This window comes from Adiantum capillus-veneris, chromosome 2 (genome assembly GCF_014529385.1).
Source record: "Adiantum capillus-veneris isolate H3 chromosome 2, ASM1452938v2, whole genome shotgun sequence".
NCBI classification, from domain to species: domain Eukaryota; kingdom Viridiplantae; phylum Streptophyta; class Polypodiopsida; order Polypodiales; family Pteridaceae; genus Adiantum; species Adiantum capillus-veneris.
This window is the reverse complement of record NC_140932.1, coordinates 128,989,091-129,006,680: the sequence shown is the minus strand read 5'-3', so window position 1 is coordinate 129,006,680 and position 17,590 is coordinate 128,989,091. Positions and strand designations below refer to the sequence as shown.

At 44.7% G+C, this 17,590-nt stretch overlaps 1 protein-coding gene across 2 annotated transcripts in view; it reads left to right on the top strand.

The window, feature by feature from the left end:
• Window positions 1-413: 413 nt before the first annotated feature.
• Window positions 414-17,590, top strand: part of LOC147463610 (chaperone protein dnaJ 10-like) — a 37,212-nt gene continuing 20,035 nt past the window's right edge. The window contains exons 1-2 of one of the 2 annotated variants that reach the window (XM_086489836.1): window positions 414-687; window positions 954-1,013. In XM_086489836.1, the coding sequence (XP_086345962.1) occupies window positions 601-687; window positions 954-1,013 (147 nt within the window). In that variant the 5' untranslated portion in view covers window positions 414-600. The remainder of the gene's footprint in view (window positions 688-953; window positions 1,014-17,590) is intronic. The other variant, XM_086489827.1, reaches the window with a different exon arrangement.

Genomic DNA, 17,590 nt, shown 5'->3' with positions numbered 1-17,590 from the left:
GTCCTCTCTCTCTCTCTCTCTCTCGCTCGTTCAACTCTCCTCGTCAGCTAGATCTTTAAGGTCCCTTGGGATAGTTTCCTACGACGTTAAAATTCTCTTCGTCTTCTTCTTCTTCTCACGCAAAGTTATATCCATCTTTTTCACGTCCAATCACGTGCTTTAGACTAGCGCATCGTTTTTGTTGTTATTGAGGGAATCTTTGAATTATGAATATCTTTTAATGTTTTAAGCCATTTAGGAATATTTATTTGGAAAAAAAAAGATTTCAAGAGGTAAATTGCAAAGTATTTTCTAGATTTTATCACCGTCATTTTTTTAAATTTTTTAAAAATTGAGAGTCAAAAATTTGTTCGAGCTCATGATGTACGTCCAACACGTAGACGACACCACTGTGTGTGTGTGTGTGTGTGATCTGGAAGCACACGTGCGAAGGCGATTCCGACCACGCACCGGCAAGACACGCTTTACGTCCTCCACTTCACGTAAAGTCGACTTTTAGCAGAAGCAGAGAGAGAGTGAGATCGATCGATCTCGCTTCATTTCTGAATCAGCTGCAGCAAGCAAGAGCGAGGAGCAATCTTTGACCCGTGCTCTGCAGAGATGGTGAAAGAGACGGAGTTTTACGAGATATTAGGTGTCGCTACAGATGCAACGCCTGCGGAGATCAAGAAAGCCTACTACATGAAGGTCTTCTCCCGGAAACCCTCGCATTGATGCCTACCTTAGTTTTTTATGCTTATGCGTGTGATGAATCCTACTAGCATTTGCTCATATTTTTCTGAGCGAGCAGTTATGTTTGACTGTTATAAGTAGGTCCTGACAAAGATCAACCAAGAAAAGTTCTCGTTACAAGAGCAGTTAATAGTTTAATGCCTATTTGTGACAAACTGTGTTTTTCTTTACATTCTATTGCAATGATGTTTCTGTGTTTTTCCTCTTTATTTTGGTTGCAGGCAAGGAAAGTGCATCCAGACAAGAATCCTAATGACCCTCAAGCTGCATTAAACTTCCAGGTAAGTCTCTTCTGGGCTTTTGTTCTAGGCCAAGTTTTACTGTAGGCTTTCTTAGCTTTGCTTCCTTTTTTGAATTTTTTGGGAGCGCCAGAAAGACTATTGTGAAATGGTGTACGGCTATCAGTTTTATTAAAACGCTTGCAGCAGCTATGTTCTCTCAAGCACCAAGTGTTTCAGAAGCTAGTTTGAACCAGCAGTATGGAAGTCGTTCCTTTCTTAAGTGCTGTCTAAATCTTAAAACTTTATACAGACATTATTTGCTGGCTCAATCACAGTTGATGAAAAATATCAGAAGGTTTTTCTTTCAAAAGTGAAGTTTTATGTGAGAGCATAATGTCTGTCCTCTAGTTTCAACTGGACCCTACTATTGTGCCACAAGGTCTTGTCTGGTAGAATCTCAGATTTTCTAGATCATTATTGAATGTTTCAATGACATGAGAGGCACAAATTTCTACTGTTTGTGTATGTTACAGCCCATTTTATCTGATTTATTGATTAGTATGGCGAAGGTCGCATGATGGAGCTATTCACCTCTTTGATATTTACAAGCAGACATGTATTCTTGGTCATCCACACTAAGTGCCAGGAACTCTATCCTTTCCTATGCTCAAAATTCCAAATGGATGCATAAATTAAGAGAAATGAGCAAAAATAGCAAGAGATGGCCGCACCAAAAATATAGAAACTTTGCGAGAGACTTATGTTAAATTGAAGAGCTTTCACTTGTGATCACAATGCCGGTTTCAGATTTGCAATAGCACTTCACACGAGGGAGATATGAGCACAAGAAGCAAGAGAGTAGATAGGGTATTCATAACGATAGAGCGATCACTTTCATTATCTAGAAACTTTGGTTCAATTTACAAAAGTTGCCCTTTATACTTTGCCAATGGTCAAAATCTAGTCTTTTGGCCAATATCGCTCATGAAACTGGCAAACTGCGTACCTTCGGTAATTGATTTATGTGACTTGCTTGCCCCCATTGTATCAACATTCGATTATTCATTGCCAAGGTTGATTGGTTTAGGAGACTCTCTCTCTCTCTCTAGTGCTCACTCTCCTTGGTCTCTACGCTTCCCCATTGTCGACTTTGACATGGTATCAGAGCCGTGCTCTTGAAGAGCCTTGGCAGAGGAGGAGTTGTACAATGGAGCAGCAAGTGAGAAGAGCTCGTGAAGACTCCTTCGTCACGACACTTTTCCTTCCCACTCCCTGTTGTTAGTGTTTTAGAACGCTACAACTCAGCATTGCTCTGTCCCTCCCTTTCCTGGTTGCCATTGTCGCAAGCCTTCAACTCGTTAGCGTTTTAAAACGCGAAGTCCATAGCTCTTCCCAACAATGGTCGACAACGCCTTCACCGCTCACTTTGTATGTGCGTTTTAAAATGCTTGCCGTAGCTCAACTGCTGGCGCCGCTCTCACCAGCCACCTCGACCCTACGTTCTAAAACGCAGTCTTGCAACAAAGACGCCTCGTCGGCACTGAACACCATCCTCCCTCTTGAGGCCTAGTGTTTTGAAATGCTGGGCACAGAGAACTAAGAAGAGTAGTTTGGGGAGGCAAGTTTTTGACGAGGCCCTTGGTGAGCAAAGAGTAGTGGAGATCTTTGTGAACAGTTTGGATTTGTGTAAGAAACCCTTCCCTCTTGAGGGGCGGATTGTCTTGGAGTGGAATTTTCCGGAGAGCATTGTTCTTGGGGAGCGGCTTCGTGCCAACCTTGCAGCCATTATTGAAGTGCTTTGTGACGACTTGGGAGAAGTACAACGTGGAGCTCAAGAGAGGGATAGCAGATTTTGAGGAGCGGCTTGGAGATTGTGCGGCTTTTGGAGTACGAGAAGGCATTATTTCTAGATCTTGCAACTTCAACATGCCCCCCCCTTGCTCGAGGGCCAACGACAAACAAAACGGCAATAACTACGCCCATTGGAACCTGATTATGCGACTCTAGTTCTCAGGGAAAGGCTTATGGGACATTGTCGACGGCTTGGAGCCCCGTCCTACAAGGGATCCTAACAACAGGTACACCCCCGTTCAAGATGATGAGTATCTAAAATCGTGTCGATTGGGATACTGCTAATGTGAAGGCAATGTCGGCCATTGCGGAATGTCTTACAAAGGACATTTCTCCAGCCATTTAGACTTTGAAGACTGCCTATGATGTGTGGTTCAAGCTCCTTGGAATGTTTGATCAGGATTCTATGATGCGAGCAATCACCCTTCTTAGACAGTTATTTGCCATCCAATTTCCACGAGGAAGTTGCATGCAATCATTTTTTATGAAGGCTAAAGTTATTTATGATCAACTATGGTGGAGTATGATGATCTCAGCTCTTTTCTCATCGAGGAGGAAGCTGTGTTGATAACTCAAGTGTAAGGTGCAACGGAAGCGAATGTTGAACTTTGCTCAAGATGAGTGCTCCGAACTGTGCTCAAGGTTCCTTTTACTTACGGAAGGGAGAGCCTTCCGTGCCTTTAATGAGAGAGTGCAAGTGATCACAAACAAAGTGGATAAACACTGTGAATGAAGGTGCATGAGACTGACAGATAGAGAGAAGAATACGACACCATACAAGTTGTCAAACCCTTCTCCGAAGGCCCTTCTCTCGATGGCGAGAGAAGTCTATGCTATTGTTTGCACAAAATTGGTACAAGATGCTGATGCAAAGTATATCTAGGTTGGAGTCGACGGCGACGACGAAAACGACGATGACGATGAATCTGCTGAAAACGCTGGATTTGCTGCCGTCTTTACTGCTGAAAAAAAACGCTGAAGTGCTGCTGTCTTATACTGCTAAGGAAACACTGAAGTTGATGCTGAAAAACGCTGGTATGCTGTTGTCCAACACTGGTTTGCTGCGTGAGAAAAACGCTGATCTGAGAGGCTGAAAAACACTGATATGCAAACTTCACAAACGCTGGTCTATGGTGCTGAAAAACGCCAGGTCTATGGGGCTGAAAAACGCCAGGTGTGTAGATTCTTGCTTGAGAGAGAGTGAGAGATGCCTGCTGCAAAGAACCTTGCCTGTGCACTTCCTCCTCTTCTGCCAGATAAGCCTAGCGCTAGGTTTGCTTTTATATATGCTTAGTTCATTTGCCCTACCCAATTCCCCCTACCCAATTCCCAACAAAAGTCACTTAAAAATAATAAGTGAAAAATGGCTAAAATAGGAAAATAGGTTTTATGCACTGGAAAATGCTCCTGATGGATTTTGATGGTAATGCTGATGATCATGCTGTGTGCAACCAGAGGATATGCATCTACGCTAAGTGCCTGGGCATGCACGGTCTACGAACAGACTCACAAAAGTGCCAGAACACTTCCTAAGCTAGGCGAATTGAACCCTTGTCCTGAAGTAGCTTGTCCACATGCACATAGGGTTAGATGTGCATGTGACATCTCCTCCTTTTTAAAGTGAGGTACTGGTACCGAGCTGCATGGCTTCCTTGTAGTCTGCCAACAACTCTGGGTAATCTTTGAAAAACTCTTCGTCGACCCACACTGCTTCGTGGGTTCCTCGATCTTTGAACTTCAAAAAGTATTGTCTCACTTGCTTTTCTGAACCATGTCGAAACCGATGCAACAACACTTGCTCCGGCTCCATGACTTCTGCTTCATCGATGATTTCCGGTTCTTCTTCTTCCGAAATGTCCTTTGGAGGCGTTCCGTGAAACACTTTCAACCAAGAAACATGGAAAACGTTGTGCATTGACCATGAGTTAGGCAATTGCAATTTTATTGAAACCTCATTTATCTTTTTAATGGCAGGAAATGGACCATACATTCAAAAAGATAACTTTGGACACTTCTTTCCAACTTGCTGAAGACGTTGCTTCATGATTCTTAAATACATCCAATCCCCTTCCTTGATCGAAACATCCTGACGATGCTTATTAGCCTGCCGTGAATAAGATTCCCGAGCCTTGCTTAGTCGAAGCTTCACACGCTTAGAAATCTCATCCAATGACTGACTTTCAGCATTGGCATCAGGCATTTGATTGACCGAGCGAGTCAAAAGTGATTGGAACGAACTACCAAAAGCTGCCTCATACGGAGTTCGACCAATGGCAGAGGAAAAAGAGTCATTCAAAATAGCTTGAACCAATGGGAGATAGAGCTCCCACCGAAACTGTTGATCATGCACATATGACTTTTAAAACATCAAAAGCCAATTGATTGTAATTCTCTGTATGACCATCTGACTGTGGATGAAAAGTCGATGAAAAATTCAATTTAGTGCCAAAATTTTCAAAGAGAGAGCGCCAAAAGTTGGACGTGAACTTAACATCCCTATCTGAAACAATCAATTTTGACAAACCACAGAGGGGGTACCAATGCTTTATGAACAACCGTGCCACATCTTGTGCAGTGACTGTGGCCTTACAAGGAATCAACATGCAAAACTTGTTGAAATGATCAACAATTGTCAAACATTGAGTGTTCCTTCCGTGCCACATCTTGTGGAGTGACTGTGGCCTTACAAGGAATCAACATGCAAAACTTACTGAAATGATCTACAATTGTCAAACATTGAGTGTTCCTTGAATGCAAACTAGGTGGAAGGTTAGTCACAAAATCCATGGAAATATCTTGAAAAGGTCCATCGGGAATAGGCAGCGAAAGCTAGAGGCCTTGCTGCTTACCCCGAGGCGCTTTTACCTTTTGACATATACTGCACTTTGTGATATAACGAAACACATCCTTTCGCATTTTAGGCCAATAAAAGACTCTTTCTATTTTTTCCAAAGTGGTGTTCATTCCCCTGTGCCCACCCGTGAGAGAATCATGTGCATCATGCAATATGGTTGGCCTGAGAGAGGGCAACATACATAGACATTGAAAAAAATACAACAAACCATCACAAATGAGATAGTTGCTAGGCCCTTGGGAAGCAAGAGCCTGCAACCATTGCTTACCAAACTCGGAATCCGCATACTGGTTTTTCATGTTGTCGAAAGACACTCTCTGTATAGAAGCTGTGGATCTTGACTCGAGGCCAAAATCTGTCCTTTGTGACTCAACGCATTTGCAAAGGGTTAGCTTTTCTAGGCACATGCTCAATCAAATCTCCAAACTGCTCAAAAAATTGTGACCATCGTGCTTCGTGATCACTCTAATGTGCACTAGGCATAGACTGGAGCCACTTGAGGGCTTGGTGATCTGTGCGAACTGTGAACTCTCTACCATAAAGAAAATGCTTCCAATGCTTAAGAGAGTGAATGACAGATAAAAGTTCTTTATCATAAACTGACTAGTTCTTTTCTGCACTATTGAGCTTCCGGCTAAGGAAAGCTACTGGACGACCATGCTGTTGAAGCATAGCGCCGATAGTGACATTGCTCGCATCCGTCCATACCTCAAAGGGGTCATCCCAAGAGGCAAGGATAAGACACGGCGCTTCTGTCACCGCAACCTTGAGAGTTGCAAAAGCCTCAATTGTTGCTTTGGGCAAGTCTACGTGCTGACGGCGAGTCTTTATCCCTTTCAAAACATCAGTCATAGGTGCGGCAATGCGTGCAAAATTCTCTATGTGCGAACTATATGCTTGACATAAACCAAGAAAAGAACGAACATCATATGCAGTCTTGGGCAAATCCCAATTGCGTACCTGTTCCTGAAACCGGCCTGTTCAATCCAAAAAGGGCGGTAGACTTTACTTTAAACCTTGATTTAGCTTTCACCCATTATTAGTCGTCTATTTTACCTGTACTTTCAAGACACAACAAAGGGGAGAGGGATACAGGCTGCTAGATTGCACCTGTATGAGTAGACAGACACCAGATTGGCCCCTAACTTAGGCGCCCCTTTCGGTATTTCTTTATTGTTCAAAAGAGGGAATAAACGCTGTGGTTCCTACAAGCTGCCCCGCACAAACTCGGCTGAATTTCCACTGTTCCAGCCCGATTTCGGCAGCATAACTGTACTAGAACCTTTCACGGTCAGTATTCCCACGCATTGACTGACTTTCCCGACGCATACGGGCACTTTGCAAAACCTGGCGAGAATCTGCAGCACGCTGAATTCTCTGTTTTCAGCCCTGAAAATACGCCAGATCGCCTGTACAGCGGTCCCCTTGCGTCCCCGAACCTCCTGGGGGTATTAGGGTCCGTTTAGGGCCAAAACCCTAAACCTGCAAAAATACACAGCAGGCTGTAATTCACTGTTTCGGGCTCCGTTTCGCGTGCCGGTCGCATCCCTAGCAAGTCCTCGAGCTCCCGCACCTGTAGGGCTACTTGCCCTTTGAATCGGACGAGATTTCTGGCGTGAAACCTCTCCGAATTCACCTGTACCTGCGGGGGGATTAGCCGCTAGCTAATCCAGTACCTGTGCAAGAGGCTCTTGCCTCGGCAATCGCGCATGAACCCACACAACTGTACATTGGTCAAATGAAAAGCCCACTAGAGGGGCATAACATACTGCCAAAGGGGAGAGAGAGGGCAGTGCGTAGCGTGCAGGGCATCACTCCTGGCACCGCACTGTGCATAAGAGGGAAAGCAAGCACTCCATAGCTCTTAACCTGTGACAGAGACTTGCAAAATGAGCCTCCCAGCTATAAATCACGTTTTTGCCTTCTCTATAAGTAGTAAACTGGCCTCAGAGTGCCAAGTGTCACTCACTTGTGCATTTTCCCGCTTTAGACCCTCGGGTCTAAAAATATCTCACCTGCAGCCTCTGTTGACTTGGCCACAGAGTAACAAAATGATCCCCATGTCAAACTGCACGTAATGACGCGAAGACATTTTCAGGTCCCAAAATAGCAGTTCCCTAAATTTTAGGAGATGCTGCCATTGTATCTTTCTAGGTCATCCGACCCTCTTTGTACACTGCGGCCACATCCAAAACTGAAATGTAGCCTCTGTAGCAAAGGATTCCACTTTGGCTAGTCAATGACCCCACTTGGCTAACCATAGTCCTTGTCCAACCTTAGTGCTCTCTTGCCCTCAGGCCTGGACTCCCTCTGGACAGTTCCACACTAGCTATGCAATGCAGGGCAGTTAGATTTCCCGAGGGGTGTTTCCAAAAAGTGAAAGTAAATAGATAATAAGAAAGAAATCAACAAAAAGGATAGATAGTAGTCACACGCTGGTGACATACCCCCCTCTTGAAATCTCAAACGTCCTCGTTTGCATCTATGTCGTCCATGCTTACTGTCAACACTGATGTATTCAACACATGTCGACACATATACGACACATACATGCTCATTGTCAACCCTGGTGTATTCAACACCTCGTCGACTCATGTATTGCCTGCGTGTGAACCCTGTCCCAATGACATAGTGGTAGCTTCGCACTCTGCCATTGCTTTGAGTCACTAACTTTCCAATGACAAAATGGTAGCTGCACATTTTGCCACTGTCTTATAGTACACGTTGGATCCCGTAACACTTTCGAGCATACCCAAACCGACAGTTTAAGAATGCAGTTACACATGTACTCCTGAATAGAAGCAATCATTGTATCCTTGACAAACTGACAAGAAATACTCACTTCTATAGCACTAACCAAACTTTTGGACATTCCATAAGAGCAATTGCCAAACTGACAATCTGTACAGCTCTAACATTCATGTAACAGGTATTTGATTTGAGCTCACTTTAAATACCATGTACATCATTTGTTTCAGAAGCCATTGTCACACTGACAATCCATGTAGCTTTGAAACTCAAGGGGTCAAGGTAGGTTGCAAATCGAAGGCTTCCAGGTAAAGTGATAACACAGTTGGTGACTCTGCAAGTTCACCTTCTTCCATCCACTTAGCATCCATTGGTGGATAGTTTCTGAACTTTACCAAGTAACGCCTAGCAACCTTGCCTTTCACTTTCCTTTCTTTGTGTGCCAAAATCTGTTCAGGGACCAAGATCTCGTCAAGTTCCTCGACTTCCGGCTGATCTTCAGCTGGCATATCTTCTGGCACATCACCCACATAGGGTCTGAGAAGACTCACATGAAACGCATTGTGAATCTTCCAACTGTCAGGCAATTTCAGCCTATATGCAACATCACTGATTATGTCGCACACTTGAAAAGGCCCATAGTAACGCATGCTGAGCTTTGGAAACACTCTTTCCTTGCCCTTCATCTTCTTTAACCTTGCCTTTTCAAAGCGTAAAAGCACCCAATCACCAAGTGAATATACCACTTCACGACGGTGACGATCAGCTGCTTTCTTTTGCTTTGCCTGAGTCCTTTCTAAGGCCACTTTGACCTTCTTGTACATTTCATCCATGTCTTGAATATACTTATCTGCTTCAAATATCTTATCCTTTGTATGCAGTATGGGAGGAACTTTCTTGCCACCTTCAACTATCTCAAAAGGTGCCTTGCCAGTTGATGAATGCACTGTATTATTGTATGCATACTCCACCAATGGCAAATACTGCTCCCACTTTCCTTTATGCTCTGACACATAGCACTTCAGCAGATCTAGGACAGTAGAATTTGCCTCTTCTGACTGCCCATCTGTTTGAGGATGAAATGACGAAGAGAATTTGAGCGTGGTACCCATATTCTCAAACAAGCCTTTCCAGAACAAACTAGTCATGCGTGGATCACGGTCGCTAATAATCGACTGTGGCATGCCATGATACTTGAAAATATTGCTCATAAACAAGCGTGCCATCTGATCTGGCTTTATCTTCTTCCTGACAGGAATAAAATGAGCCTGTTTGCTGAATCTGCAAATAATGGTCCAAATACCATCATTTCCTGTCTGCGTTCTCGGAAGATCAAAGATAAAATCCATAGCAATACTTTCCCATGGTTTATCTGGAATAGGTAGTGGTTGCAATAACCCTGGTGCCTTTTGCCTGTCAAACTTGACCTTTTGGCATATTAGGCATTCTCGCACAAAGGCATCCACATCCCTTCTCAATGTAGGCCAATAGAAGAATGTCTCTACCGCTTTAACTGTAGCATCGATACCACGATGCCCTGCATACGGTGGGACATGACTCTCTTCCATAACTTTGCGTCGCAATGGCTTTGTGACACACAATCTGCCATGCATCATCATGAACCCGTCTTTAAGAAGATAGTGTTCATGACGTTGTCCATCCATTAGTTGCTCGAAGACCCTTGCAAAATCTTCATCATTTGCATACTGTTCTCTCATATCATCAAGTTCATGATGATAAGGAATCGACACAGCTGAAATTTGTGGCTTCCTTGACAAGGCATCAGCCACAACGTTCTTCTTGCCTTCCACATGCACAATCTGAAAATGGAACATGGACAAGATATTTGCCCATCGCATATGCTTCTCAGATAACTTTGTCTGTGTCAAGAAGTATCGCAAGGTCTGATGATCCGTTTGGACAACGAAATCTGCACCTAGCAGGTAGTGTTTCCAACTTAAGAGCGCATGAATCACAGCCAGTAACTCTTTCTCATAGACCTGCATGGTCATCTCTGGCCCTTGCAAAATTCTGCTCTCATAGGCTACTACCCTGCCATCTTGCATTAGCACAGCACCAATGCTACTACCGCAGGCATCACACTGGACCACAAATGACTTCCTAAGATCTGGCAACACAATGACTGGATCCGAAGTCATCTTTTCCTTTAAGAGATTAAAAGCTAAAATCTCTTTTTGTGTCCATCTAAAGGTGACTGCCTTCTTTTGAAGAGCATGTAAAGGTGAAGCAATCTCAGCGAAATTTCGGATAAACCTTCTGTAATAGGAGCATAGTCCCAAGAAGCTTCGGACATCATGCACCGTCTTCAAATTTGGCCATGACTTGATCGCTTCAACTTTTGCAGGATCCATTCTGACACCGTCCTTTGAGACAATGTGTCCCAGAAAGTGAATCTCTTCCAGAAAAAACTCACTTTTCTTTGCATTGATGAGCAACCTATGACTGCGTAGCTCTTTGAACACAATGGCCAAGTGATGCCTATGCTCCTCTTCATTCTTTGAATAGACTATCATGTCATCAAAGAACGTACCAACAAACTGCTGGTGTGGACGGAAAATTCTGTCCATCATCCTATTAAACGTAGCAGGAGCATTTGTGAGACCAAAGGGCATCACTAAAAATTCGTAAAGGCCAAACGTTGTTCTAAAAGCAGTCTTGTGCACATCCTCTGATCTAATGCGGATCTGATGATACCCACTCTTTAGATCTATCCTGCTAAACATAGCTGCTCCTTCTAATTTGTCCATAATATCATCAATTCTAGGTATAGGGAACCTATTCTTGATGGTATTCTTGTTCAGTGCACGGTAGTCGATGCACATACGCCATGAGCCATCTTTTTTCTGCACCAACAATACTGGAGAACAGAATGGAGATGAACTGGGCTGAATCAGCCCTTTTTCTAACAGCTCCTGTACTTGGCCCATTATCTCTTTCTGCTGAGCCGCACTAACCCTGTACGGAGGCTTATTTGGTGGGCTACAGCCTGGCACCAAATCTATCGCATGGTCCTCGGGTCTCTCTGGCGGTAATTGAGACGGTAATGAATCGGAAAAACAGTCACTATACTGTTGTAAAAACATTGACCTTTCTTTATCTAGCACAGATAAATTTGATTCATCAAAATCTGACACTTCACGTGCAAAAACCAAGTACGCAGAAAGATGCTTTTTCATTACAGAAGTAATAGCAGAAGCTGATACAGTAGGAATAGACTCCCCTTTAAGCTTTACATCCAGAATGTGAGTCTTTCCCCTGCTCTGTACAGTGATCTTTTTGTTGTAGGCATCCATGATTCCCTGTACACGAAACAACCAAGGAATACCTAACAACACATCACATCCGTCCAGTGGCATGATGTAAAATTCTTCAGCATCTACATAGGACTGGATATGTAGACGCAACTTTCCAATGATGGGTGTCACAGCCTCTGTATGGCCAGGACATGCCAAACCTGCCTCTGCTGTATACCCCATCTCTTCAGGTCTGATTCCCAACTTTGAAGCCAATTCTGGGGAAATAAAGTTGGCTTTGGCACCTGGATCAAAGAAGATAAGCACTGTTTGATCCCTAACCTTTCCCCATGCTCTGCAAAGCTCACTTGCATCTGAATTTGGCTTGTCGCCCACCATATCTGGCACTAGACCAGCCATGGGCTTCTTTCCTTTCTTGTCTTCCTTGTCTTCAGAATCAGCTGGCCTTTTCTTTGTAGGACAGTTGTAAGCAATGTGGCCAGGCTGCTCACATATAAAGCATTTGTTCTCTGTCCTCAGGACCTTCTTTTGCTCTTCTGACTTGCGAGGAAAACGTCTTTTCCATTTCTTTGCTGGTCCTTTTTCTGATTCAGCCGTAGCTTTGTCTTTCCCTGCGTTGGCTGACTCCTGAGTCCCTTTAGGAGCCTCATTGGGAACGTGCTTCTTGGCTGAATTTTTCTTGCCTGATCCTGCCTTGACGCCAGTGTTAAATTCACAATCTTCTCCCTTGAGCAAACCATTGCCAGTGTTTGCTACCTCGATGAGCTGCGTCAAAGTAGTGACTTTGGTCTTTGTGCAGTATTTTCTCAATCCTTTGGGTAGGCCACAACAGTATTTTTCTATCTGTTCTGTCAATGGCACAAATCTATAGGAAGTTACTGGAAGTAGAGCTTTCCAAAACTTCCGATTGTAATCATCCAGATTTCTGCAAGTGGCAGCATTTAGCTGGTGCCATTCTGTCATGACATCTGCTTCGAAATCATCAGATAACCATGCTGCTGCAAAAATCTGCTTGAAGTAAATCCATGTGGACGGAGCTTGCCCTTGAAGCAATAAAGTTGTCCACCATTGTCCCGCATTCCCTGTCAAGAAAGTGGCTGCCTTGCGGACCTTTGAAGCCTCTGTAAAGTTTCCCCCTGCATAGGCCTTATCAAACTGCTGGAGGAATGAAAGAGCCTTCTTCCTGTCATCAAACCCTGTAAAGGTCGTGAATGACACTCCTTTGCCACCTTCTTTGTACGGAGATGGCCTCTCCAGCGGCGTTAAATTGTCATATGGAAGTGACTGAAACATGGGAACACTATTAAGGTTCATCTGTGTTCCTTGGCCGCTATTAACTTGACCTGGAAATGCCATATTTGGCTGCTGATTTGTAATTCCAGCCATACCAAAATTTGCTTGTGGCATCCCAAATTGTCCCTGAGTGCTTTGAAACCCTGGTTGCATACCCATGACACTGTACATGGGGTTAGGCATCATCGTTTGAGCACCCGCAAACACTGTTCCTGGCGTATAAAACTGATTTCCAGGTGCATGACCAGCCATGCTCTGAAATACCGATCCACCTCCAAAATAGCCAGGGTGTACTGAAGGTGGTGGGAAGACCTGTTGCATAGCCTGTAGGTTGCTTCCCTGCCCATTAGAACCAGCTATAGGCTGCTGAAAGGTGGCGGGCTGAATTGGTACAGCTTGAAAAACTGGCATCTCAGCCACCTGTTCTTGCACCTTAGGCACAGGTTGTGGAGACTGCATGTTCTCCGTCAAGTGTACAGGTGTTTCCATTGACTGTGCGGTATGAATCACCTGTGCTCGAGCCTTAACAGGCTTTTGAATATGATCCAGTGACCCAACTTGCTGAGACGGAACAGGAGGTTGCAGAAAGGCTAAAAACCTTGGGTTCTGCATTACTTGTGTGAACATAGCCACAGCAGTAGCCAACTGGGTCCTGAATATATCATCATCAGTCTGTGGTGGTCTTGAGGACTCACCCACTTCATGTGTCTGTTGACCCTGTGAAGAGGAAACCTCTTCAGTCACATCATCTGGTCTGTCAGCCATAATTACAATTCCCTGTGTCTGGTCTATGATCCCCTGTGTCTTCAAGCCCAAAACTGACCAAGGCTCACTTCTATGGAAAAAAGTGATTTAATCCCGTCGATGGAACCATGAAACCGGCCTGTTCAATCCAAAAAGGGCGGTAGACTTTACTTTAAACCTTGATTTAGCTTTCACCCATTATTAGTCGTCTATTTTACCTGTACTTTCAAGACACAACAAAGGGGAGAGGGATACAGGCTGCTAGATTGCACCTGTATGAGTAGACAGACACCAGATTGGCCCCTAACTTAGGCGCCCCTTTCGGTATTTCTTTATTGTTCAAAAGAGGGAATAAACGCTGTGGTTCCTACAAGCTGCCCCGCACAAACTCGGCTGAATTTCCACTGTTCCAGCCCGATTTCGGCAGCATAACTGTACTAGAACCTTTCACGGTCAGTATTCCCACGCATTGACTGACTTTCCCGACGCATACGGGCACTTTGCAAAACCTGGCGAGAATCTGCAGCACGCTGAATTCTCTGTTTTCAGCCCTGAAAATACGCCAGATCGCCTGTACAGCGGTCCCCTTGCGTCCCCGAACCTCCTGGGGGTATTAGGGTCCGTTTAGGGCCAAAACCCTAAACCTGCAAAAATACACAGCAGGCTGTAATTCACTGTTTCGGGCTCCGTTTCGCGTGCCGGTCGCATCCCTAGCAAGTCCTCGAGCTCCCGCACCTGTAGGGCTACTTGCCCTTTGAATCGGACGAGATTTCTGGCGTGAAACCTCTCCGAATTCACCTGTACCTGCGGGGGGATTAGCCGCTAGCTAATCCAGTACCTGTGCAAGAGGCTCTTGCCTCGGCAATCGCGCATGAACCCACACAACTGTACATTGGTCAAATGAAAAGCCCACTAGAGGGGCATAACATACTGCCAAAGGGGAGAGAGAGGGCAGTGCGTAGCGTGCAGGGCATCACTCCTGGCACCGCACTGTGCATAAGAGGGAAAGCAAGCACTCCATAGCTCTTAACCTGTGACAGAGACTTGCAAAATGAGCCTCCCAGCTATAAATCACGTTTTTGCCTTCTCTATAAGTAGTAAACTGGCCTCAGAGTGCCAAGTGTCACTCACTTGTGCATTTTCCCGCTTTAGACCCTCGGGTCTAAAAATATCTCACCTGCAGCCTCTGTTGACTTGGCCACAGAGTAACAAAATGATCCCCATGTCAAACTGCACGTAATGACGCGAAGACATTTTCAGGTCCCAAAATAGCAGTTCCCTAAATTTTAGGAGATGCTGCCATTGTATCTTTCTAGGTCATCCGACCCTCTTTGTACACTGCGGCCACATCCAAAACTGAAATGTAGCCTCTGTAGCAAAGGATTCCACTTTGGCTAGTCAATGACCCCACTTGGCTAACCATAGTCCTTGTCCAACCTTAGTGCTCTCTTGCCCTCAGGCCTGGACTCCCTCTGGACAGTTCCACACTAGCTATGCAATGCAGGGCAGTTAGATTTCCCGAGGGGTGTTTCCAAAAAGTGAAAGTAAATAGATAATAAGAAAGAAATCAACAAAAAGGATAGATAGTAGTCACACGCTGGTGACAGTTCCACCTTCGCGGGGTCTAGCTTGACGCCTTCTGCAAAAATGATATAACCCAGATAAGTAACTTCGATGAGAAAAAACTCAGATTTCTTAGCTGCAATGTACAACTGACACTCATCCAAACGGGTCAATACCCTTCCCACATCCCTTCCATGTTGCTCCCTCGATGCAGAATAAATGAGAATATCATCAAGAAAGATGAACACACATACACCAACCATATCGCCGAACGGCCTACCATGAGACAATTAAATGTATCCACGGCACCTGTCAATCCAAAAGGCATAACCACATACTCCCATTGCCCTCGCTCTGTGTGAAAAGCGGTCTTGAAGATGTTGCTTTTGATTACCCTTACTTGATGGTATCCACTTTTGAGATCGACCTTATTGAAAACCTTTGCCCCATTGAGCCTATCAAGGATATACTCAATGCGAGGCATCGAAAACTTGTTCTTGACGGTCATCTTGTTCAATGCTTTGTAATCAACACACAAACGAGACGAACCATCCTTCTTGCGCAATGCGGACAAACAAAATAGGAGCAGCAAAAGGACTTACACTAGGTCGTATGAATCCTCTAGCCACCAACTCCGTGAGTTGCTGCTATAACTCTTCTTCCTGTGTCTTGTTCAAACGGTAGGGAGCCTTACTGACAGGCTGTGCCCCCTCCGTAAGCTCGATGCGATGGTCCTCTGGTTGCTCGGGTGGGAGACGGGGTGGAAGATTATCCTGCAAAAAAAGATGCTTAAACTTCGTGAACAAAGCTGAATACCTGTTTGGAGCCTGAATGCTATGGGTAACTGGAGCAGCATAGGTAAATGCCGCTTGTGCTCCTCGTTGTAATTCACGCTTTACTTGCACATGAGAATTGAGAGGCAAAGAATGTAGACCCTCCACAACACGAATGATGATGGGAGAGTCACTCTTGGCATTTAATATGAGAGTGTTGTCCTCCCAATCAATGAGAGGGTTATGCTCACGAAACCATCTAATGCCCAAAAGCATATCACATTTTGAGAGAGGAGAGACGACAAATTTTCTACGGAAAGCAACTTGTTGAACTTTAAACAACACATCAAGGCACTCTTGCGTGATGAGAGAGTCCATATCGGGGGCGAAGCCAGACACCTCGAGAGGAGATGTCGGACTAACCTCTAGGCGGCTTTCTCTACAGGAGAGGCACTAATCACATCATGCATACTGCCTGGATCAAACAATGAGAAGTCTTAGAGGTTCCTTGAGAAGTCTTGTTCTCCTTAGGCTTTCCCTTATTGTGCTTCATATCTTGTGCGAGAGCAATCGCTACCGCCTTGTTGAGATCGATTAGATCAAGTACCTCAACATCAAACTTGATATACTCGTCCAATCCATAAAGGAAGGCCTCTTTACGCTCCTCATCCGATTTGCGTAATTGAGTGTCGAGCTGCAAAACACGATTAGAGAAAGTCATAATTGGCATACCATTTTGCTTGAAACCGCTCCAATTATCCTTCAATCATGCGAGGTACCGGGGTGGCATAAACCACGCCTTGAGCTTGTCTTGGAAGTTGGCCCAATTGAAAGAAAGGGGCACGTCGTCCTTGGCTTCCTCTAGGTGTGCCTCTTGCCATGCGTGGTACCAATTAATGGCATCACTGGCAAGGTACATAGCTGCCGTCAAAACCTTGCTATTTCTTGTCTTCTTAGTTGTCGCAAAATAAGCATTAAATTGATGCAACCAAGAATGAATAACTGTAGCATCCATCTTACCATCATACTTACTGAAAGTCAACTTCCCGGTGACTGTGTCACAAGACAGGCATCACGTGCCAATAGAAAAGAACATACTGAACAAACTTTTAGCACTTCAATAACAATTGAACTGAAAGAGAGAGACGACACGCGACACAGAGTGGCCGAATTTCACCCCAGAGAGTATTGGCCCCAAACCTTGGCGCCCCTTTCGATATTTCTTTATATTGGATCAACGCAACACAAGCTGGTAGTCTAGACTCTGCACCTTCTCCTATGAAAAGCAATTTACATGAAAAGCCTTCAAAATTGTTCAAAAGCAATGCCAAAAAGCTGCCATCGTAATTTACGGAAATCTGTACAACTTGCCAGGTCATCAGCCAACGCAAAACACGGAAATTTGTACAGCTTGCCACGTCATCAGTCAGCGTAATTTTCGGAATTTGCCACGTAATCAGCAGCTACGCCAACCTTTTGTGTGTGTGTGTGTGTGTGTGGGGGGGGGGGGGGGGGGTGCTGCTTTATTTTAATCCT